At 38.8% G+C, this 24,572-nt stretch overlaps 1 protein-coding gene across 5 annotated transcripts in view; it reads right to left on the reverse strand.

Annotated features, from left to right (window-relative positions):
- The window catches only part of ADIPOR2 (adiponectin receptor 2), a 101,595-nt gene that overhangs the window by 10,239 nt on the left and 66,784 nt on the right, over positions 1-24,572 (reverse strand). For all 5 annotated transcript variants that reach the window (XM_059184408.1, XM_059184404.1, XM_059184405.1 and 2 more), the window contains 2 exons: positions 6,998-7,117; positions 1,686-1,857 (listed from right to left, as the gene is read on the reverse strand). In XM_059184408.1, the coding sequence (XP_059040391.1) occupies positions 1,686-1,857; positions 6,998-7,117 (292 nt within the window). The remainder of the gene's footprint in view (positions 1-1,685; positions 1,858-6,997; positions 7,118-24,572) is intronic.

The raw sequence follows: 24,572 nt of genomic DNA on the forward strand, positions 1-24,572 counted from the left end.
GGTTGTCCTTTCATTGTTTAGTTGTCAAAATTCTTAGATTCTCATCAAATAGATGATCTGCAAACATTTTCTCCCATTTTGTGGATTATCTTTCCACTTTCTTGATAATGTCCTTTGATATACAAAAGTTTTTAATTTTGAGAAAGTCCAATTTAGGGGCACATGGGTGGCTCAGTTGTTGGGCATCTGCCTTCAGCTCAGGTCACGATCCCGGGTCCTGGGATCATGCCCTGTGTCAGGCTCCCTGCTTAGCGGGAAGCCTCCTTCTCTCTCTCCCACTCCCCCTGCTTATTATATTCCCTCTCTCGCTGTCTCTGTGTTGAGTAAATAAATAAATAATCTTTTTAAAAAGGGGGGGGGGTCCAATTTATCTGTTTTTTTTCATTGGTTGTCTATACTAAACTTACGTGTCAATTCTAAGAAATTATCACCTAATCTAAGGTCACAAAGATTGACATCTATGTTTTTACCTAATAATTCTACAGTTTTAGTTCTTAAGTTTAGGTCTCTTTGATCCATTTTGAATGAATTTTGTAATGAGGCAGGGATCCAACTGGACTCTTACATGTAATTACTCAGTTTTCCCAAATACTATTTGCTGAAAAGACTATTCTTCCCCTATTGTACTTTTTTTTTTTTTAAGATTTTATTTATTTGACAGACAGGAAGAGCCAGTGAGAGAGCAAACACAAGCAAGAAGAGGGGACACGGAGAAGCAAGCTTCCTGCTGAGCAGGGAGCCCTTTGCAGGGCTCCAGCCTGGGACCCTGGGATCATTACCACAGCCAAGGGCAGACACTTAACAACTGAGCCACCCAGGTGCCCCTTCCTGTATTCTTTCTTTAATATGCAATCAGGATGGAAAAAAATATTAGAGACCACATTCTACTTCAAGTAAATGAAATTTAATTTTCATTATGCTAAGTAATGATTTTGAAAAATCAGCTTATTTCTACTAAATAAGCACCTTTCTCACAGTGTTCATCAAGACACTATACCACATTTTGTACAGCAGCTTTCCCTAGGCCTGGTTCAAGGACACAGTCTGAAAATCTAGTAGAGAATGATGACTTAGCTGTAATAAAATCAGAGTGCAAACTAGGATAACAATAGAATAAACCAGTAAGAAACTGCATCATTAGACATCCAGAAAACAAAATGGCAAATCCCAAATACATTTGTTTTATCCATATCCTCAAATACATGGGGAGAAAAAAAAAGTAAGTGAATCACTAATTCCTTGCACCACTGATATTACTGTTGGGCTGGCAGGAAGGGCTACTAAAGATGGCGAAAGTTCCCGCCACAAGACCTGAGCTCGGACAGGAGAACAAAGGCCCAAGCAGGAATCTGAGACCCCCGCCCCGGGCTCCTGTGGACCAATGGGATCCTGATGAGCGGCGGGATATCCAAATAAGGGAAACTTGCCAAAAGACCCCTGAGCTTCCTCTGAGACCCCTTAAAAGCCCCCTCCTCCCTGCCTTGGGCGCGACTTCCACCACTCTGCTTTCCAGAGTGGCGGAACCTCGCCCGAGGGTGCCCACCTCCTACCGGTGCGACTTTCCTGGCTCCCCTTCTCCTGAGCCCTGAAACTTCGCCGGAGAGCGTTTTTAATAAATCTTGCCTTGCACCCACTTTGCCTGGTGTTGTGTTTATCTCGCCGGAAAAAACTTTACAATTACATACCTAAAAGATGTGTCCAGATGTTGCCTGTCTCTGTGTGTATTCTGAAAATGCTCTTAAAACAGGCCCGGAAAGAAGGCATTGGGGGCCGATGTCCATGTAAAAGGAAATCGTTATCCTTGAGCCAGTCTGGTAGTACATCATGAGGGATTACTCGCCACCGACCTTCCCATACCTGGAAGAAGAGTATTAAATATCTTTGTGGTTTTGTCAATGTAGCAACACCAGTTGCCCTAAAAAAATGGTTTCAAGCTTCATTTCAGTCTGGGTAAAGGTAGGGTCCACCTGTACTGACTTACCTTTCTTCATCATCCACAACAGACTTTACCTCTGAAAAGCCCCTGTGATAATAATTAAATATGACTGCTTTTATACTTAACATTTCTGTTGGTGGAAAAAAAAGTACAGCTGAACCTTGAACGTGGTTTTGAAATGTGCGGGTCGACTTACATGCAGATTTTTTACAGTACGGTCCTATTGATGAGGGAGCAGGAGGCTGGCTGAGGACAAAGCAAAAGCTGGCGCCTTGCACCCCCTCTTCACCCTTTCCCCTCCATAAGTGTAGCATCCCTCAGGCAGCCCTGACTGCCATGAACAATAAGCAAATAGTTAACTTGCAGAGCTCACAATCCTGCTAGACAGGAGTCTCCCTTGGCTTACAAATGTCCTAAATCTCACTAACAAAGACGATTGATAGCAGGATTGTGAGACCCCACCAAAAAGTCTCCCAAAGATCTTAATGTTAATGGCTGGTCTAAAGACAACATTGATCCAGCAGCAAGGGCAAGGCCTCCGGCAGGCCTGGAACATCCTGGCACCTTGTAGGCCCTCTTTAGCATATGAAAACTCCACTGACACCTCCCTTCCCCTCACCTTCCCCCAACAGCAGGGTACATAACCTGCCATCCCTCACAACTGGGGGCAGCAGCTCTTCCTGCCCACGGGTCCTGTCCCGTGCTTTAATAAACCACCATTTTGCACCAAAGATGTCTCAAGAATTCTTTCTTGGTCATCGGCTCCGGACCTCAGCCCACCAAACCTCACCTAAGTTCTAGAACTTCATCACTATAAATGAATTTTCTCTTATAATGTTACTAACATTTTTTTCTCTAGCTTACTTTAAGAATATAGTTTCTAATACATATATTGTACAAAATATGTGTTGGCTTTTTAATGCTACTGGTAAGGTTCCCAATCAGTAGTAGGCTATTAATAAAGTTCTGGAGGAGCCAAAAATTATGCATGGATTTTCAACTGCCAAGGGGTCAGTACCTTTAACCCCTGCATCATTCGAGAGCCAAACCTGTATATAGAAGCACTTGTGTGACTTCTGCTAAATTCTCTCCCTTTCCCTTCTCTTCCTACCACAACAAACATGATGAACTAAAAAAAAGTGCACAGGAGTCAAAAATCTTGGATCTCTATCATTAACTAGTTAAAGGAGCTTTAATGAGAAAATCACCAAGCCCCAGTTTCCTCATTTATAAAAATGGGATGATACTTTGGTTACTTCGTAAGGATCAGATGAAATAACCCAGAGCCCTTGTAAGTGAATTAGCAAACTCCAACATCCACCCCACGGGTGGAATGTAACCCAGACCATCCCCAGAGGCTACTATCTACCTAAGAGTTAGTGACTAACCCACCCTCCTCATGCTGGAGAGAGGCAAAGAAACTCAAACATTAAGGGCCCTTCAAAAGTCTCATCATCACCACCCCCTTTTTCTCCCTTTCTTCACTGTCCCTCCCCCTGGGACTCTTAACAGAAGAGAGATCAGGAATTTGGTATCAGTCCTCAAAAACCTGTCAACTTCTGCACTCTGCTTCTTTTAATGTGTCTCAGCCCAGAGAGCTCACATCAGAAGGATCACTTAATCCTAACTACCTTGTTTCTGCTAATCAGAAAGACATAAGGGAAAATGCCAGGTATAAGTGCTCTACCTATAGTATTCAGGTTGAGACAATGACCCCACTCCTACCCCTCAGGGTTCTGGCAAACAAACAGCGCAGCTGGGCTATACAATCTTGGCTCTCTTTCTTCTATGTGATGCAAAATGACTGCCAGCTGCTGAGCCCAATCCTTCTGCTACACATCTTCCTGATCTCTGCTCCCCTTAATCCTTCTTATTGAAGTATGCTTGTAAAAGAACTGATCCTCTGTGTAACTCCAAAGGAAGCAAGAACTAACAATTTAAGAGAAGTGGCCCTCTTAACACTACTAAAACTCATTCTCTCTAGCCTCCCCACTTACTCTCTCGCCTTCTAACTCAAACCCTGAGGCTGGTAATTAGGATAATCTGGCCATTTCATGCTTGTTCGTAACACACAATGAAATACAATAATGCCAAAAGACTAATCTAGATATTTAAAGTCTACTGGTAATAATAGGTTTACCACTTGTAAAAGTAGCTGTTTGAGATCTTCCAAATGACTTTCTGGAGAGATAGAGAATACTCTAAGATACTGAATTTATTTTCTCTAATTTGGACTTGAAAAAAGATAGCTATTGTTAACATTAACTTTACAAGATGCTGCTCTGTTTTACTTTGGGAGAATTTTATTCTCTAAGAGGGAGAGGAAAAGAGAAATCAATCCTTACATCCTCAAGGCAGTTCACAATCTGCAAACAGCTCTGCTGTGACCATATGAAAAGTGCTATTGTGTTACCCACACAGCCAAGATGCTCCCTTTTTTGCAGTCAGAAAGAATATGCTGAGATTCTTACTAGTTATATTTGCACATAATGTCAGAGTGATTTTTCTCCATTGTTTCTAAACATTCTAGCAGTCTAAACTGAGCCAAGGAACTATACTCTCATAATTACACTGAAGTTAGTGTCCTATACAACAGACACTGCACTCTCAATCCTCAACTTGGAGTCAACCCAAATAGGCAATGTCTTACTCCCCAAGGAAAAAAGAACAGGATCACAGCTTGGCCAAATACATATTTATTTATAAGCTTGACAAAGGCAATGCATAAATCAAACATTTGAGCAATGGTCCACTGGATTTGTATTAGACCATTAATGCACAAAACATTTCTTTTTAACTAAAGGCTGGAAAAAAAGAGCATGATCAAATTGGACACTCTATAAAGACTAACTGATTTTATTTCCCCTTTTCCTGTAAGAAAAGCTTTTCCAAAAGGGAAAAGCAAGGCCACAGGACACTTTGTTTTAAGTTCTGTTTACATCCTTGCAACCTAAGAAAAAAATTTTGTGTGTCACTAGACCCATCGAGCTGTCAAGTGCGCTCACAGCAGTGACCACAGCAGGCGGAGCAAGCATGGAGAACACTATGTCAGAAGAAGCCTCTCCAGGTCACTCTCACAGACAAAGTGCTAGAGGATGATAAGAGAATGGTAATAATTTTTGTGCTCCACTCATTTTTCTTCAGTAAATCACAGCTTGGAGCAAATAAATGCCCTATTTATTCCCCCATTCTCTGTTACATTCAAAGTTTTATTTGCTTTTACTTTTTATTGTTAGTTCAGAAAAGGAGGATAAAAAGGCAGTCAAGTTAACTACAGTACCCCACTGATCTGTAAATATTAAAAATCCCTAACGGCCCAGACACTAAATATTCAACTTCAAGAGATTTAACACCAAATTTGCTTTATGAAAAACAAAACATATCCTTTATATCCTTGTGTGTTAATTCTTCTGAGACAGAAATCACTGGAAAGAATCTATTGTTTTGCTTTTTTTTAACCAATTTTTAAATACTGAAAATTTCCTGGGCTCTAAGTAGACCTATAAATGTTTAAACCTCTCCCCCACTACTCTCTACCCATCCCCTTTCTCTTAGAAGGGATGTCTATACTCAGATTATAATGTTTCCTCATCCTCTGGTCCAAAGTACAGTATTCTAAAGTCAACTGGCCCCCAATTATTTCTACCACCACTGTAAATGTAGGAAAACCTAACTTGGTTTTCAGGACCTAAGACCACATGCACAGAAAGTCTTGGTTCCATGAAACCTATTAAAAAAAAGCCACGGGTTACACAAATTTCTCTCTAAATAATCAAGAGCGCTCCAGAAATGTTTAACAAATAAATTTATTTACACATACTAACACAGACTGACTTATGATTTTGGATAATTCCTAACAGGGTCCCTATTGATCAGATTATCAAGTAGTTATAAATTTACCAGTGTCTCTGACTCTTCTAAGAATGCAACCCCAATTCCAGTTACCATTTCCGAAGAAAAAAAAACCACAATATGACCTAAAGAATCAGAATGCGTTAGGAAAAAACCCTAAAAGACAGAAAACATGCCAGATGAACTAGAAATGCTAGATCTGCATGAAAACTGGGAAATCTCTATCTAAAGATTAGTTTGACTACCCACAGAATCCTTAGAAAGATTAGCACATCTGTCATCCCAGTCGAGTAGCAGAAGAGATTCAAGGGACTTGCATGGCATTTTAGTATCTCTAGGGATCAACTGAAAGACCCCTCCCCTAGAAGATAGATAGGATAACTAACCGCTTGTTTGCTTTTCTGTAAACCGCTGGCTTTTAGGTATAGACCAGGTTATTAATTAGGTTATTAATTGCTTATTAATCGCTCTTTTGCCCTTCTGTAACCGCTTGGCTTATAGAAATAATAGAGATGCCATGATGGCATTCCTACCTTCCCCCTTCTTGTTCCCCCCTCCCGCGCGCGGGCCCTCAGAACCAATCAGCTTGTTCCCCCTTCCCGCCTCTCTCTTCGCGCGTGCGGGTCCCCAAAGCCAATCAGCAAACTCCACGTATGCCTTTTTCAAAAGTTCTAACTGTCAACCAATCAGTTGCGCCCCACCCAAAACTTGTTTGTACCTGTCTATAAAAACCCGGCACCACCCCAGCCGGGTGTGCTCAGCTAGCAGGAGCTGCTGACCACCCGCAGGCGCGCGCTGTCCATCCGCAGGCGCCTGCGTAACAATAAAGAACCTCTTGCTGATTGCATCCAGTGGCAGTGTTGGATTCTTGGGTAAGGGGATCCGCGGGTCTTTCACAACCACTCCCAACTTTCATTCTGTCTTATCTAAACTATCAGCAAAACATCTACTCTGTTAATTTTCATCAGGAAACACCTCTTTCCTGAATGAATATTCCAGTTTTATCACAACTTTATCATGGCTACTTCAGGCAAACAAATGTATTTTGTCTTAAACACGGTTAAAGTCATGAAACTGTTTCTGTCTCCATTTTGCCAAGGATAATGTCCACAGTAACCAAAGGCTAAGGTACTGCTAATCTCCTTAAAGGTTCCTGTTTGGGAAAGGTTAAATATATAGCATAGAAATGATAAGAAACTTATAACTTACCTTACAAACAAATTCTTCCATTCTTTCCATAGCGTGATGGGCTTGTAAAAGAGGGGACATGCCCATAAACCCCTCATCTTCCTGAGAAGCTTCCTCATTGCACTCATGTTCCTCAGAGATCTATAAGGCAATCACAGAAAGTCAGGGACAGAGACCAGGAGCCAAATGAAATAGTCAATACACTAACCTATAAAATTATAATGAAATAATTCTCTCTTAAGGTCAAAGCAAGGCTTCAAACAAGTAACAATATAGGAAGTATTGTCAGTTTATTGTAGAGTTATGAGTATTGAAAAGGAACGAAAGTTACTCAATGCTTCTCACTGGCAGAAAAATGAAATATAAGAGCATTCCTATGCTTGTTTCAGTAGCAAATTCCTGGGGTAGCTTGAATGGTTCATTTTTTTTGTGTTAAGATTATATTCACATATTCAAGAAACTGCTGAGGGGAAAAATCTCTAAGATGGTACCTGGTACATATAAAATAAATATTTGTAATACAATATGGTAAGGGGAAAAAAGGGGGGGGAAGACGAAAAACAAAAGAAAAAAAACATTTACTCAATTCTTAAGATCTGCCAAGCATAAAAGAAAGGGTTTTATATAGGCCATCTAACTTAATCCTGACAGTCGCCTATTATAAGTATTCTTATCCCCATTTAACGTATAAAGAACATCAGGCAAATAGGTTTACATAAGTTGCCCAAGGTTAAAACTAGTAAAGAAAAAAAGTAAAAACTCCCCCACTCACTATCTTTCCACATTCTTGATGAAATGAAGAAATGACAATCTGGTCAGACCTTAAGGGATGCACCATTAAAATTAACATTTGTCTCCAGATGAAGCTTCACTTCACACTAGTACAGACAGAATGATACTGTGAGAAGGGCAATGGACCAGCAGTCAGGAGACCTAAGTAGTTGAGTGTGATTTTTGCCACTAATATCAATGGAACCGTATATAGGTCTCTCAATCTGAGCCTCAATTTTCTCATTTCTATCTAAAAGAAGTTTAAAACTAAACAATCTCTACCGTCTTCCCTATTCTCTAAAATTCTGAGATTCTGCCACTCACTGAAGATGACAGCACAAGAGAACTGGAATTCCGTTATCTACTAAGAGTCTGCTAGATAAACAATACCAGCTAAAATGACTGCTGAAGAAATGAATGACTTTCTACCTCCAGTCAGAAAAGTGGTAAGGATGAACATGTAGGCACAGTAAGTAATCTACCACAACACTTGAATTTGAACATGTTTAAAAAGAAATCCTAAGATTTCACTTTCCTACTCTTTATGTTCCAAGATAACTAAGGGCTTAGTACTAAGCACTTGAAACATGTTACATACCAATCTCAACTGTTAAAAAATCACGCTCTCCAAGAAATCTATCTTGACTCTGCTTCTCTACTATTCTTACTTATAAAACATCCTGTGGGGGCGCCTGGGTGGCTCAGTGGCCTCTGCCTTCGGCTCAGGTAATGATCTCAGGGTTCTGGGATCAAGCCCCACATCGGGCTCTCTGCTCAGCAGGGAACCTGCTTCCCTCTCTCTCTGCCTGCCTCTCTGCCTATTGGTGATCTCTCTGTCAAATAAATAATAAAAATAAATAAAGAAAGAAAGAACAAAACATCCTCTGTAGCACCTGGATGACTCAGTTGGTTGAATGCCTGCCTTCAGCTCAGGTCATGATCTCAGGGTCCTGGGACGGAGCCCCCACATTGGGGTCTCCACTCAGTGGGAAGTCTGCTTCTCTCCCCCACTTGGGTTCTCTCCCTCTCTCAAATAAATGAATAAAACCTTAAAAAAAAAAAAAACCCACCCTCTAAAAATAAAACAAGACTAAACCAGAGAGGGAGACAAACCATAAGAGACTCAATCATAAGAAAGAAACTGAGGGTTGCTGGAAGGAAAAGGGGTGGAGGGATGGAGTAACTGCGCGACGGACATTAAAGGAGGGCATGCAATGTAATGAACACTGGGTATTATATAAGACTGATTAATCACAGGCCTGTACCACTGAAACCAATAATACATTTTATGTTAATTAACTGAATTTAAATTTTAAAAATGTTTAAAAAATAAAAATACCCTCCGTTCCTTACTTCCCTAAAACTTACCTGTCTGTCCTTCAGTGCCCAGTTTCTCAACAATTCTTTCATGATTGTCACCTTCCCCTCCCCCACCAAACATTTTTAGATTGCTTCTTCCATCTCCAGGCAACTTTATTAACACAATATACTGTGTATTTATATGTACTGTGGCCCTACAGAGGGCTACAGACCACTGTAATATTTTAGTTTTTCAATCCTCTCTTAATCAAGAAGTAATTTTCACCAGAGAAATTACATGTACATAGGTACATGGCCCTACCTAACCCACAGCAACTGCCTCCTCTTCTCAACTCTTCCAGCATTAAAAAGTCCGTAGCCCCCATTTGACAATGAATATATCTGATTTACAGATGTTTTACTGACTTATACTGTTTTATTTCTCATTTGACATAATTTTCCTTTTTAGTGTATCATTTCCTAAGTGAGATTTTAAGTGTCTATGTGATCTTCTTCCCCATGACCCCCCAAAACAGCTCTGTGTAATATGTTATATACTTCACTACAGCTCAATTAACGCTTTAAAATTTTTTCAACAAAAATTTTTTAGAAGTGCCTAATTAAACACAAAATAGACAATAGCTTAAAAGGATGAGCAGACTGAGTTTAAAGTATAAAATGTAATTTTATATATAAAATGTAAAATAGCTTAAATAGTCATGCATATTCAACATTTACATGATCTTCACAGAGTAAAAGAAACGATTGTCTTTTCTTATAAATTATGCCAGCAGTTTCTAATAAAACTATAAATAAATGAGCACATAAAGCAGAACTAGTTAAATATTTCCTAAACCAACATAAGTAAAACCCAATTAAGTTGCAGGAATGGTCTGAAATGTCAATGGGATTACTTACAGACAGTAGTTTTGAATATCGGGCTAATAATACATTTGGATCCATAGAAGACCACTGATAGGAAAAGGTAAGCCAGACTCCATGGCAAAACAAAGGGTATTTCACACACTTAATGATTTAGATAAGAAAAAATGAGGATAGGGTGTCTCTCTCCATGGGTACTCCTACTTTTTACAGAAAAGAGAGATGAATGGTTCAACTTTCCAATCATAAGGAGGTTAAGAAAAACAATGACACTGCTGTTGGGAGCCAATACATTTATCGAAAGAAAACTAGTTCATTCAGAATGCAGGATGTATGGTCTGAGTCAAACAACAACTAGTTGCCAAAAACATGTTTATTCATTTAGTTAAACATATTTTAGGAAAGGTGGCTTGCATAATGGATTAAGAGTCTGAAGTCGGAAAAACTGATACTGATAAATTCTGGGGAGAAGATATACATGTAAGTAAATACAGCAAGTGAACTGTATGAAAAAGGTCTGATGCAAAAGAAAACAGTTAACTTTGACACTGCTGGAGAAAGGTAACATCTGAACCAAGAGCTGAAAAATGTGTAAGAGATTCAGGAGTTAGGCATGGCAGGGAAAAGACATAACAGGTAAAGGCAACAGTGTATATCCAAAAACACAGAGGAAAGAAAAAACACACACAAAGAATACATAGTTTAGCATGGCTGCTGCAGCAATAAGTCAATGTGACATTAGACTAAAAAAGGTTAAGTACAAGGGTGCCTGGGTGGCTCTGTCAGTTAAGCATCTGCCTTCAGCTAAGGTCATGATCCCAGGGTCCTGAAATCAACCCCCGTATCAGCACGCTCATACATGTGCACGTAGTTCTCTCGTTCTCTCTCTGTCTCTGTCAAATAAATAAATAAAATCTTAAAAAAAAAAAAAAAAAAAAAAGGTTAAGTACAGACACAATCCAAATGCCCATCAACAAATAAATACATAAAAATGTGGCATACACATACACAGAATATAGCACTCAGTCATAAAAAGGTTATGGTGTGTACTACCACATGGATAAACACTGAGAACATTATGTCACACACAAAAGGGCAAATATCATACAATTCCATTTATATGAAAAATCTGGAATAGGCAAATTCACAGACACTGAAACTAGAGAGTGGGTACCAGGGGCTGGACTGGAAGGAAGGAATGGTAAATTCTATTTCAATAGGTACAGAATTCTGTATGGGATGTTGAAAATTTTTGGCAACAGTGGTGATGGCTGTGAATGTAATTAGTGTCACTAAGTTGTACAATGAAAAATGGCTAGAATGGCAAACTTTATACTATATATTTTACAATAAAAATAAATTTTTAAAAGACACAGGGGTCCACAGCAGCATTCTTCATAAAAGTAAAAAACCACAAATAATCCAACTGTCTATCAATAAGAAAATGGATAAAAACAAGTGTGATATATTTACATAACAGAATATAACAGATTACTCAGTAATTAAAAAGAACTACCAACATACAAAAGAGTATGGCTAAGTAACAAAAATATGCCAATCATAAAGAGAGTATATTACTGTATGATTCCACTCATAGTTCAGCAACAATAAAACAATCCATTGTGGTACAAATCAGAAGAATGGTTCTCTCTGGGAATATAAAGGCAAGGCACAGAGAGGTTACTGACTTGAAAAAGGCATAAGAGAAGTTTCTGAAATGATGAAAATAATCTGAATCTTGATCTGTGGTGATCGTATATAGGTAGTGTTATGGTGCTATATGTTTAAGATTTACATATGTTTAAATTATTCCTCAATAAAATGTTATCTGTGTAAATCCTCCCTCAATAAAATGCTTTCAAAAACAAAAACAGGAGAGAGTAACAGAAGTGCTAAAGGCTTTTCATACTAAGGGTTTTTAGGTTTTGTCACGTAGGCAAAGCTGAGCATTTAAATGATGAGGTTGGGCCAAGCTGAACACGATTAACATTTGTGTTGACAAACTTACTCTGGCAACAGAGAGAAGGCAACGCTGAAGAAGGGAGACAGGAAAGGAAAGAAATTAAGAAAACACAAAGTCTATAGCAGTTGTTCTCAAGGAGGGGCAATTCTGCTTCCCCACCTAGGGGACATCTGGCAATATCTATAGTTGTCTTTGCTTGTCACAAGTAGGGGGAAATGTTACTGGCAACTAGTAGGTAGGGGGCAGACAATGCAAAAACAGTTCTCCAAAACAAAGAACTATCTGGTTAATATGTCAACAGTCATTGAGAAACTCTGATCTAAAGATATGATGAGGGATGGTCTATATACCTACTACGGTATTATGTGTTCACATCAGAAAAGAATATTTTATCAGATACTTCACACTTCTTATTAATAAGTGGTTACTAGTGCCATGGCTAAATGGTAATCATTCATTCAAAAAACTTAGAAAGTACTCATTGAGCAGCTACCATTTGACAGATGAGCACACTAAGGCTGAATGATTTGCTCAGGGTTACCCACCTAGAAAATACCAGTCAAAAGTTCAACTCAGGTCCATACAAGTTCCAAAGTTCATGCTATATTCTTTCCACTCTCACTGTTTTCTAATTATAAAAGTGCCTAATTTTGTGGGTAACACATTTGACCAAAAGGCCACAACACATACAGGCAGACTTTGCTTTCTAGTGGTACAGGATAGTAAAAATGACTATGCAAGCCACAATCATGTAAAGCATTCTTAATAACCAACGAGGAAAATGGCTATTTTGTGGCTTTCAAATTTGTTAAAATATTAAAACTGTCAGTTATAAATGTGTAAGACAATTTTAAAAATAGTAAAACTAGTATTTAGTATGCTATATTTTAAAAACAGAAACATTGAGAATTATTTATTTATAAGAAACTTACCCAGAGTAATTTGAGCAGTACCTACTATTTTTTTTTTTTTAAAGGAGGCTCCACACCCAGTGTGCAGCTTGAACGCATGATCCTGAGATCAAGAGTTGCCTGCTTTACCAACTGCACCCCAGCTGGGCGCCCCAGTGCTTGCCTTCGTGTTGTATAATTTATGATACAAGGTGAGCAACTCTTCTCGGCCTTGGGAAATTGTCCATACTCTGAGTTTGGATCAGCTTTAAACATCTTACTCTTTGTGCTGTCACCTCATGAAATATCTCTAAGATTTCCTTTTTTTTTTTTTAAAGATTTTATTTATTTATTTGACAGAGAGAGATCACAAGTAGACAGAGAGAAAGGGGGGGAGCAGGCTCCCTGCTGAGCAGAGAGCCCAATATGGATGGGGCTCAATTCCAGGATCCTGAGACCATGACCTGAGCCGAAGGCAGAGGCTTTAACCCACTGAGCCTCCCAGGCACCCCTCTCTAAGATTTCCTTCAATGTGATTTTCCCCCCCGGCATCAACTTCTCTGGACATCTTCATCCTTTTTGTCACAAACACTTTACTCCTTTATGTTGACCAGTTTGCCTTCATCATGTTCCCCTGGCTGCACATCTAGAATCTCTTAAGTGATAGCAGGGTCAACATTCCCAGTCCCAATTAGGTATTTCTTCTATAGCCATATATGTTTGGTCTGATTTGCAAATGCAGCATTATCAGTTTCATTTCTTTGCTTTTATTTTTACCTTTGTTAGCCAATTCCCCCTTCTGATTATCCATTTTTGTAAAACATCACATGGGTATATCACTGGGAAACCACACAACCATATACTTCACTGTCTTATGCATTAAATGAATGACAGATAGGGACACCTGGGTGGCTCAGTTGGTTGGACAACTGCCTTCGGCTCAGGTCATGATCCCGGAGTCCCGGGATCGAGTCCCGCATCGGGCTCCCAGCTGCATGGGGAGTCTGCTTCTCCCTCTGACCTTCTCCTCGCTCATGCTCTCTCTCACTGTCTCTCTCTCTCAAATAAATAAATAAAATCTTAAAAAAAAAAAAAGAATGACAGATATATGATAACCAATCAGTCATGACAGACTTTGAAAGAAGTGACAAGACTGGATGGACACTAATCCTGATGCATATCTACTATTTGCACAGTAGATATGCAGACTGTAGACTAAAGAGCTAGCACAAAAGTGTGTGCTTTATGCAATTATACACAGTAAACAGTGAAATTTGAACCATATTGTTGAGAGCCTGGTATTATTTGACTAACCCAAGATAACTGAAACTCATGCATACTGGGACCCTGCAAAGTGTTAAAGCTGCTTGTCCACATTTTCTCTTCTCATCTTTTACAAGTGCCCCTTCTACCCAAAATAGCACTTCTAAAAAAATTAATCTCAATTGAACAGAATGCAAGCCTATACATAAGCAAGGATTTCAATGTGCACTACATTTCTAAGATATGTAACTACATCCGCTTTTAAGTCAGTTTTTTGTTAATAAATACTGCCAACAATAATACAGCTGACACCGAACAACACAGGTTTGAAGAGCAGAGATCCACTTACACATGAATGTTTTATAGTACAGTACCATAAATGTATTTTCTCTTCCTTATACCTATCTTAGTAACGTTTCTTTTCCTTTCTCTAGCTTATATAGTAATAGCATATAATATTGTATATAATACACAGAACATATAAAATATGTGTAATCAACTTTTTATGTTATCAATAAGGCTGCCAATCAACAGTGGGCTACCAGCAGTTAAGTTCTGGGGGAAGTCAAAAGTTATATACAGATTTTCAGAAAGTTGACACACCCTTTACCCTTTCAGTACTCAAGAGTCAACTATAATTCTATCTCTGGTAGTCCAGTGTATGCTGTGAGGTATAATGTGTCAGTGGTCAGAAATACATATCCCAGTAAAAATAAGTACTTCTATCCATCCCAATATGTCAGGAAAATTTGTGAATATTTATTAAAAAAGAATATTCGTTCCCAAGTACAAAGTATTCTTGGTCTGTTAATTTATCAAGTATTATCTCTAATTCTCAAAAAATAAACATCTAAAATACTAGCCCATAATTAGCTATTTACTGTGTTCAAGCATTATGGAGTTGCTAATTAAGAGATCTACAAAGAGTAGGTAGAAATAAATATAGCTCCCCGGGTTAGGCAAAAGATAACAAGTAGGAATAAAATGGTAGAGTCAAACACTGGCTGTAACACAGAATAAAAAATGCATTCTCTAGGGTTCATGTGCCAGTTCATGGCTATGCCATGAAACAATGGTTTAGAAAGCCTATCCTGGGCACAGTATATAAAACAGTTTTTTCCTCCAATATTAACTCTAAAGAACTACACTATCAAGAGCAGAAATAACTTCCCATTAGCCAAAGCAGGCAACTCTTGATCTCAGGATCATGCGTTTGGGTACTACAGTACCCAAAAACCTCTCTTTCAACACTAAATAGCATCTATTTTAAGATGATCACATACAAGTGTTAAATACATGTTATGTTCTGCTTCTGTTCATATTCTAACCCTCATCAAAATAAATTATGAAGAGCAACATGACACTGTCAAAGATTAAAAGACTAAAACTAAAGCTGTCTTTAAAAAGGCATAAAATTGGGACACCTGGGTGGCTCAGTGAGTTCAGCATCTGCCTTCGGCTCAGGTCGTGTTCCCAGGGTCCTGGGATCAAATCATACATAGGGCTCCTTGCTCAGTCGGGAACCCGCTTCTCCCTCTGCCTGCCGCTCTACCTGCTTTGTGCTCTCTCTCTCACTCTGACAAATAAATACATAATCTTTTTTTAAAAAAAGGCATAAGATTTAATTCTCTAAGGTTTCCTACACACAAATTACTATATTTAAACTTAAAGGTCAATGCTCTGAAGTACAAAGGCACCTTTTAAGTATTTTCTCCTACATTCAGTGAGGTCCATCTGTGAAAAGACTAAGTTAAACTTATATTTCAAAATACAATGATATCCGACTCTGATGATCTATCCACAGTGAACCTAAAATGATAATTCTCTAGAATATATATTTTGCCTTTGGAAAGACAGAGAACCATAGTGATAAAGATGAAAGACCTTTAAGATCAGTCTAATATGAAAAGAATTCACTTGGGCATTTACTTGTTTTAGCACAACTCAGTTCAATACAGTTAACAAATGTTTACTAAAAAGATTATTTTATTTAAAAAAGATATTTATTTGTCAAAGAGAGAGCAAGAGGGAGAGACAGAGAGACCACACAAGCAGAAGGAGCAGCAGGCAGAGGGAAAAGCAGGCTTCCCACTGAGCAAGGAGCCCAATACAGGACTCAATCCCAGAGAATTCTATCATCTATTCCAGAGAATCCATGCCCAAGAAGGTTTAGAATACTAACCAGTAAATAATTTTATTATTAGCTTTAGAAGCTTCTCAAAAATTCATTTAACTATACAACCAGCCCCTTAGTATAATTGTTCAACTAGGTAAATCTGCTCACTTATCAAATAACTGTTCACCAAGACTTGCTCTACCAATCCTAAACTATCAAATCACAAACTGTGTGCAAGTCAGTATGACTGCTGTTTTTGTTTTGGGGTTTTTTTTTAATATTTGAGAAAGACAGCATGCATGCGCACCCACACACACATGTGGGGGGCAGAGGAACAGGGAGAGAGAGAGACTCCAAGCAGACTCTGCGCTGAGCATAGAGCCCAATGTGGGGTTTGATCCCATCACCCGGAGACCGTGACCTAAGACAAAACCAAGGGTCTGACACTTAACCAACTCTGCCACCCAGCCACCCCTCTATTCATTTTTTTAAAGATTCATTTATTTTAGAGAGAGAGCATGGGTGGGAGGGGGGATCACCGACTCTGCACTCAACGCAGAGCCCCACACAGGGCTCACTCTCATGACCCTGAGATCATGACCTGAGCCCAAATCAAGAGTCGAATGCTCAACTGAGTGAGCCACCCAGGCACCCCCATGACTGCTGTAATCAAAGACCTGACTTAAACATCTAGAACCCAGACCCCTAAACCCTAGAGATATCCATCTATGACTTCTCCTTTGTAAACCACATACCCCTTTATGTGGTATGCCCTTTTACTGCAGCATGTAATAAACCTGGCTTAGTTTGAGCAACAGGTTATTAAACAGTCTTTTTGGAAAGTGGACGGGCTGAACCCAGCTTTAATTTAGAAATCTGAAATGTGTAGTAAGGTAGTAAGCTGATAAAGCAGGCAAAGACAAACACAGGGGTTAATGGAATTAAGGTGTCTACAAAAAACGAAAGCTGAAAAAGAAAAGGCACTGGTGACTGTGTCTCTTGAACTGTCCAGTAAACTAAGTATAATGGTTAATGTGTAAAAGAAAAAAACATTCATTTTGGGCTGCCTAAAAATATATATACTTTTAACCCATACAGACTAGTCATCTCTATCAAAGCTTAACAGAAAGGCTCTTTAAAATCATCCAAATTATTTTTTTAAGATTTTATTTATTTATATGACAGAGAGAGACACAGTGAGAGAGGGAACACAAGCATCAGGAGAGAAAGAGGGAGAAGCAGGCTTCCCGCCAAGCAGGGAGCCCGGTGCAGAGCTTGATCCCAGGACCCCAGGATCATGACACTTAACCATCTGAGCCACCCAGGTGCCCCATCCAAATTTTTTTTATTGTCACATAGCAACTCTCTCTAGTCTTAAATATCCTAAATACACTTCCTCCAGAAAAGAAATGTAGAGCTCAGCAAATGATAGCCTATTTACAAGTTAGCTTTCATAGGATAAATTAATATACAGTGGCATTCTTAGGAGTTTGGTTAAAGTAAAACTGCTCAAAAAATAATCCCTACATGAAATGAGTAAAAGCTAGCTCCTAATCCTCCCATTTATTAAGAAGCATCTGGAGCAGAAGAAAAGTAGGACAACCACAAAGGCTGCTCTCTTTGTCTAAATACCTTGAAAACTCAAAGATGTGAAGAAAACCTATAGAACTAGAGATCAGGGCAACCTGGTTTAAAATGCCTCTTTTGTGGTTTTGTCTAAGGAAGCTTACTTCCTTAATGCTTAACTATACACCTTAGCAAATACAGTTAAGAGAGTTCACGTTTTGGAGTCAGAGACCTGGAAGAAATGGCCTATTCATTTCAACCAACATACCACATTATACATTATAAAAAGAATTCTGGATGATAAAATATACTGCACCAGGAGTCTAGAAATCTGGATTTCAGGCCTCAACTGTCTAGGCTTACTTGCTACCAAACCCTCTGCTACCCTGCACTCTTGATCCTTCATTCTAGCTATGATGAACACTTTCCAGGCTTAGATACCAGTACATACCAACGTATATTCAATACATGCTAGCTATTATTGGTACCATTCCCTAAAAGCATACTATTTCCTACTTCTGTGTCTTCACATCTGCTGTTCCCTCTGCCTAGAATGCGCTTAACTCTTTTCTCCTACTTAACTCTGAAACTCAAGTTTTGCCTCCCTAGACCCCCAGCTAAAAGTACAGTTAATCCTATAGCACCTTGTACAATCCCACAGCCCTTACCACAAATGTACTCATTTCCTTGTCTGTCCCTCCAAACTGCCTTCAACAAGGGCCAAAACTATGTTTTATCTTTGTATTCCCAGAGTGCCAAGACATACTTAAAAAAAACATCGCGGACCTGGGTGGCTCCATTGGTTAAGCCACCCAACTCTTGGTTTCAGCTCAGGTCATGATCTCCGGGTTGTGAGACTGAGCCCCCTACTGGCCTCTTCAGAGTGTGAAGTATGCTTGCCCCTGCCCCACCCTGACTTGTACTCTCTCTCTCTCTAAAAATAAATAAATAAAATCTTTTTTAAAAAACACCTAACAACATCTGCAGAAAAAAATAAATGCATGCATGCATTTTTACTAAACTAAATGACTCTTGGTATTCCCTCCAGTCTGACATTTTAGGAACCAGATTTGAAAACCTGGAAGAAAGCTGGGACGATTCAGTAGAAACCAGGACATTAGAAGGAAAAGCTTATGGGGGAGGAAGCAGGCTAAATTATTTCAATTTAAAGCAGTTAATGCTCCAATAAAGAGGTCAGTACTAAGATGACAGATTTAGAAAACACCTTTGTGAAAAAACTGTTGAAGTCAAGGGTGGCTGAGATTTAAGAATAAATTCAGGATGTAATTACTAGATTTATTGCAACTGTTTGAGTACTATTACAAACAAAGAATGGGGTAACAGAATTCTTATTTCCTGTGTGCTAACTACATGCCAGACACAGTGCTAAGTGCTTTTACAAATTAAATCCTCAACAACCTTCTGAGATGAGTATTTTTATTCCCATTTTATGATGGGGGAAATCCAGATCAAGCATGGTAAATACAGAAATGCAATCTAAGGGAAGTTACACTGCTCTGAATGGTACCTTGGTTCCCAACCTAACAACAGTACCTTACATAGATGAACTAAAGAACTCCTGATCAATTTCCATCATGCATTTTTTTCAAACTAATATTAAAAATATGACCATCGTGTGATGGTCTATTAAACATTTTTGATGTTTAAAGGAGGAAAGGGGCCATCCCCTGATGGCCTAGGTATAGAGCTAACAGAAATGCTTCTGTACCTTCACCAGAAGACAAGCACTAGAATATCCACAGAAATAGTTTTTTAATAGTCCAAAACTTGAAACAACCCACTAGTCTTAATAGTATACATATGTTACAGTCACAGAAAGCTAAGATGAACTATAGCTACAGAAGTACAAATGAATTTCACAAATATGATACTGAGTGAAAGAAGCCAGATATAAGAAAAATGAAACAAAATGGAACTGACGAGGGAGACTAACTGTAAGAGAGTCTTAGCCTCAGTAAACAAACTGGGGGTTGCTAGGGGTTTGGTGGGGAGATATAGGGTAGCTGAGTTATGGAGGGTATGTGCTATGGTGAGTGCTGTGAACTGTGTAAAACTGATGATTCACAGACCTTGAAGCAAAGAATACATTACATGTTAATAAAATATAAAAAATGTTTTTAAAAGTATATACTGAATGGTTCCGATGACATAAAGTACAAAAACAGGAAAACTAATCTCTACCGCTAGAAGTCAAGACAATGGTTACCTCTGGAAAAGGGACAGGCATCACTATGGAAGAGGGAAGGCATTAAGGGGAGTTCTAGGGGTACTGGTTACACAGGTGGTGCCCACTTTATACAAATTTATGGCACTATCCGTTTACAAAATATGTACTTTTCTATATGCATATTACACTTCAATAAGGTTTTTTGTTGTTTTGTTTTTTACTCAAAAATATTGGGAAATAATGATGTAGAAGAGATCAGAGGTTCAAACTGAGGTATCTCTGAACCCAAAACTCTCCCTTTTTTTTTCCCTTTTACCAAACTGCTTCCTCTGAGATTATATACTGAAGCACAGAAACGGCTTCACTAAATAACAACACATTTGCTAAAAGTGATAAAAGTAGCTATTAAGTAGAGTTATTTAAGCAAAGATACCTAATTAGACCAATCCATGAAAAACTAATTATGACTCTCACTCATCTTTTCTCCTCTAACAAAACTAAAGTGGGGGGACCACAGAAATGTGAAGGTTGATGGGCGCCTGGGCAGCTCAGTTGGTTAAGCGTCTGCCCTCAGCTCAGGTCATGATCCCAGGGTGCTGGAATTGAGCCCTGCCTCGGGCTTCCTGCAGAAGCCTGCTTCTCTCGGCCCCTCCCCTGGCTTGTGTTCCCTCTCTTGCTGTGTGTCTCTGTCAAATAAATAAATAAAATCTTTTCATTTTTTAAGATTTATTTATTTGACAGAGATCGTAAGTAGGCAGAGAGGCAGGCAGAGAGAGAGGAAGAAGCAGGCTCCCCACCGAGCAGAGAGCCCAATGTGGGGCTCGATCCCAGGATCCTGGGATCATGACCTGAGCCGAAGACAGAGGCTTTAACCCACTGAGCCACCCAGGCACCCCAATAAATAAAATCTTTTTTAAAAAAATGTGAAGGTTGAGAAACCATTAGATATCACTTAACTCCAACAACTTCATTTCAATATTAAGAAAATGAGGCCCAAAGAAATAAAGAAAATTGGCCAAAATCACACAGCTGGCTAGCAGTGCTAAAACTCAGATACAATCATTTACTCATTCCTTTCCTTATTTATTGAGCAAATACATCACTCCAAACTTTTTTAAATGTAGGGGATAGGCATTATATTTAGGTTTGCATAAACAGATCATAACAATCTTTTTTTAAGATGATTACAAAGTCTTTTAAGAACAATATCCAATAGATTATGCCTTGTCCTTTGGATAGAACAGTCTGCCTTTCTGAGGTGAAATTTAAGCAAATCTTTTCTTTCTGACAAAAATACAGGCTTCCGATGATGTGTCATATCCAACATTTTAAGTACTTTCTATGTACCCGGCATTGTTCTCACTGGTATCGTGCAGGTAGCATTCTCACTACCACACTACAAGACATACTGTCTGATACTCCATTTACAGATAAAAACAGCTACTCTGGACCCTTTACTCTGAAGTTCCATCAGTCTAGAGCCTATACATATGTATCATGAAAAGGAGAAGGCTATAATCACTAGTTCTCAAATTTTAAGTGTGCCCCAGAATCTTTTTCATAAAGAAAAACAGATTCCTAGACTGGAGATTTTAATTTTAAAGTACAGTTAACCCTTGAACAACCCAGGGATGAGGCATGACCCCACCACCTCCCCACCCCATGTAGTCAAAAAACCATGTATAATCCCCCACCCCCCCCAATATAGTAAAAATTCCTTAAAAACTTAATTCCTGATCGTCTACTATGGATCAGAAGCCTTACCAATAACAAAAATAGTTGATCAATACACATTTTGTATATTATATACTGTATTCTTACAATGAAGCAGGCTAAAGAAACTATTAAAAAATCATAAATAAGAGAATATATATTTACAGTACTGGTACTGCATATTTCAAAAAAAAAAAAAAATCTACATATAAGCAGACCTATGCAGTTTAAGCCTGTATCATTCAAGAGTCAACTATATGTGATTTCTAGTCCTCTTTCTTTAAAAAAAAAAAAAAAAAAAAAAGAAAGAAATTGCTTCTTAAGGAATAAAGTAAATTAACTTCTCCATTGCCTCAAATAAAGGACTATCACACACAGGGAAATGAATGTAATTGTGCACGTAGATATTTCATTTGAAGCTACTTAAGAGTCAATTCCATAGGGGCTCCTGGGTGGCTCAGTGGGTTAAGCCGCTGCCTTCGGCTCAGGTCATGATCTCAGGGTCCTGGGATCGAGTCCCGCATCGGGCTCTCTGCTCAGCAGGGAGCCTGCTTCCCTCTCTCTCTCTCTGCCTGCCTCTCCATCTACTACTTGTGATTTCTCTCTGTCAAATAAATAAATAAAATCTTTAAAAAAAAAAAAAGTCAATTCCACAATTACAATGATCACTACCACCTATCAAGGGTCTCTTTTTCCATAATTTTGACCATCTATGAAAACAATGTCCTTTAAAATATATTAAAGACAAATAACCAAACTGCCAAATCACACTTCTGACAATAAACCAATGAAAGGAAAATCCAGTCCCATGAAGAGAAGTAGTATATTAAATCCTCCAATAAATGTCCCAATGTATCACTCACATAAATTCAGTGGAACCTCAGTTTCCCCATCTGTAAAACAGATACTACTAATGCCTACTCTATAAGGCTTCTCTGGGGATGAATGAGACAATATGTGCAAAAGAGTTTGGAAAGTTGCCTCATACATTGTACATGCCCAATAAATATGAGCTATCATTCTTCTAATAATAAAAATACTTATTCTATCACAGATTAAACAAATATGTTAACTAATTTTCCCTGAATATCAAAATAGCATACCCCAATATTCTCTTTCTATACAAAAATCTTTTTATGGAAACTGCCTGAGACCATTTAGACCTAGAACACTATATTGGCTACTGACAAACTCATTCGACAATTATGTGTTATACGTCCACCATGAATCAAAAAGACTGGGCTAGAATCTGAGGATGACAAAAGGGGTGACAAAAGCAAGACCTGTTCCACCACAGAACACAGTCTACAAGCAAAAATAATTATTAACATCATACAAACATATAATTGCGGGCGGGGCACCTGGGTGGCTCAGATTAAGTATCTGCCTTCGGCTCAGGTCATGATCTCAGGGTCCTGGGATTGAACCCCGCAATGGGCTCCCCCTGCTCATCAAGAAGCCCACTTCCCCCTCTTTCTCTGTCTGCCTCTCTGCCTACTTGTGATTTCTGTCAAATAAATAAATAAAATCTTTATATATAGATAGATATAATTACAAGTTACAGTGTGTATTGTGATGAAATATAAATGGTATGCTTAAATATAAGAATGGAAAAGATGAAATAGAATGAAGAAGAGGCAGAGAATTTGTGAAAAGTTTCTCTAAGAAAGTGATATTTAACCTAAATACTAAAGAATAAGCAGCAGTTAGCCAGAGGTGTGGACCTAACACCACTCTGGGCAGAGAAAATAGCCACATCTGAAGGCTCTCTAGCTGCAGAGAACCTAGCCTGTTTAAGGAAATAAGGACAATGTGGTTGAGGCTCACTGACCAAGAAAGAGAACATCCTGAAATGAATTTAGACAACCAGAGAGTTGAGATCATCAGAATCCTGCAGATTATGAAAAAGAGTGGGGATTTTGTCCTAAGTGCAATGGGAAGCAAATGTATTTTTGAAAATGGAAATGGTTAACAAAAACTCTGCATTTTTAAGATTTCTCTTTAGCAACTGTGTGAGGAATACACTGGATAAAAACAAGAAACAAAACAGAAAGCCCTATTAGGAGATCTAGCCCAGTATTCCAGATGATAGAGGATAGTAGCTTAAAGTAGTTTAACAGAACAGACAAAAAGAACAGACCATTAGAAGTTGAACAGACACAACTTGAGGTTTTAATAGGTTTGATTTTTATTTCTATTTCCAGAGTCTTCAAAGAGGTTAAATAATTAAAATCTTCAGGGGTACCTGGTGGCTCAGTGGGTTAAGCCTCTGCCTTCGGCTCAGGTCATGATCTCAAGGCCCTGGGATCGAGCCCTGTGTCGGGTCTCTGCTCAGCAGGGAGCCTGCTTCACCCTCTCTCTCTCTCCTGCCTCTCTGCCTACTTGTGGTCTCTCTCTCTCTCTCTCTCTCTATCAAATAAATAAATAAATAATCTTTTAAAATTAATTGATTTTAAAAATAATAATAATTAAAATCTTCACCCACAGCTAACCTAGGTAGATCTCCTGATAAAGAATCAAGAGTCAGGGATGCCTGGGTGGCTCAGTGAGTTGAGCACCTCCCTTTGGCTCAGGTCATGATCCAAGGGTCCTGGACAGAGCCCACGGCAGGCTCCTTGCTCAGCGGGGAGCCTGCTTCTCCCTCTGCCTGCTGCTCCCTCTGCTTGCGCACTCTCTCTCTCAAATACGTAAAATCTTAAAAATCTTAAAAAAAAAAAAAAAATTCAAGAGTCCACTGTGACTACAATGAGATACCACTTGGTATATTCAAAAAGATAGGGTCCTGGGACCAAGTCCAGCATCAGCCCAGCAGGGAGCCTGCTTCTTCCTCTTCCCTTGCTTCTGCCCCTTGCTCATGCTCTGTCAAATAAATAACATCTTTAAATATACATATATATGTTTAAAAAAAAGAATAAAGACAGGCAAAACTAATTGCCAGCCAGGAC

The sequence above is a fragment of the Mustela lutreola genome, chromosome 8 (genome assembly GCF_030435805.1).
Source record: "Mustela lutreola isolate mMusLut2 chromosome 8, mMusLut2.pri, whole genome shotgun sequence".
Classification (NCBI taxonomy): domain Eukaryota; kingdom Metazoa; phylum Chordata; class Mammalia; order Carnivora; family Mustelidae; genus Mustela; species Mustela lutreola.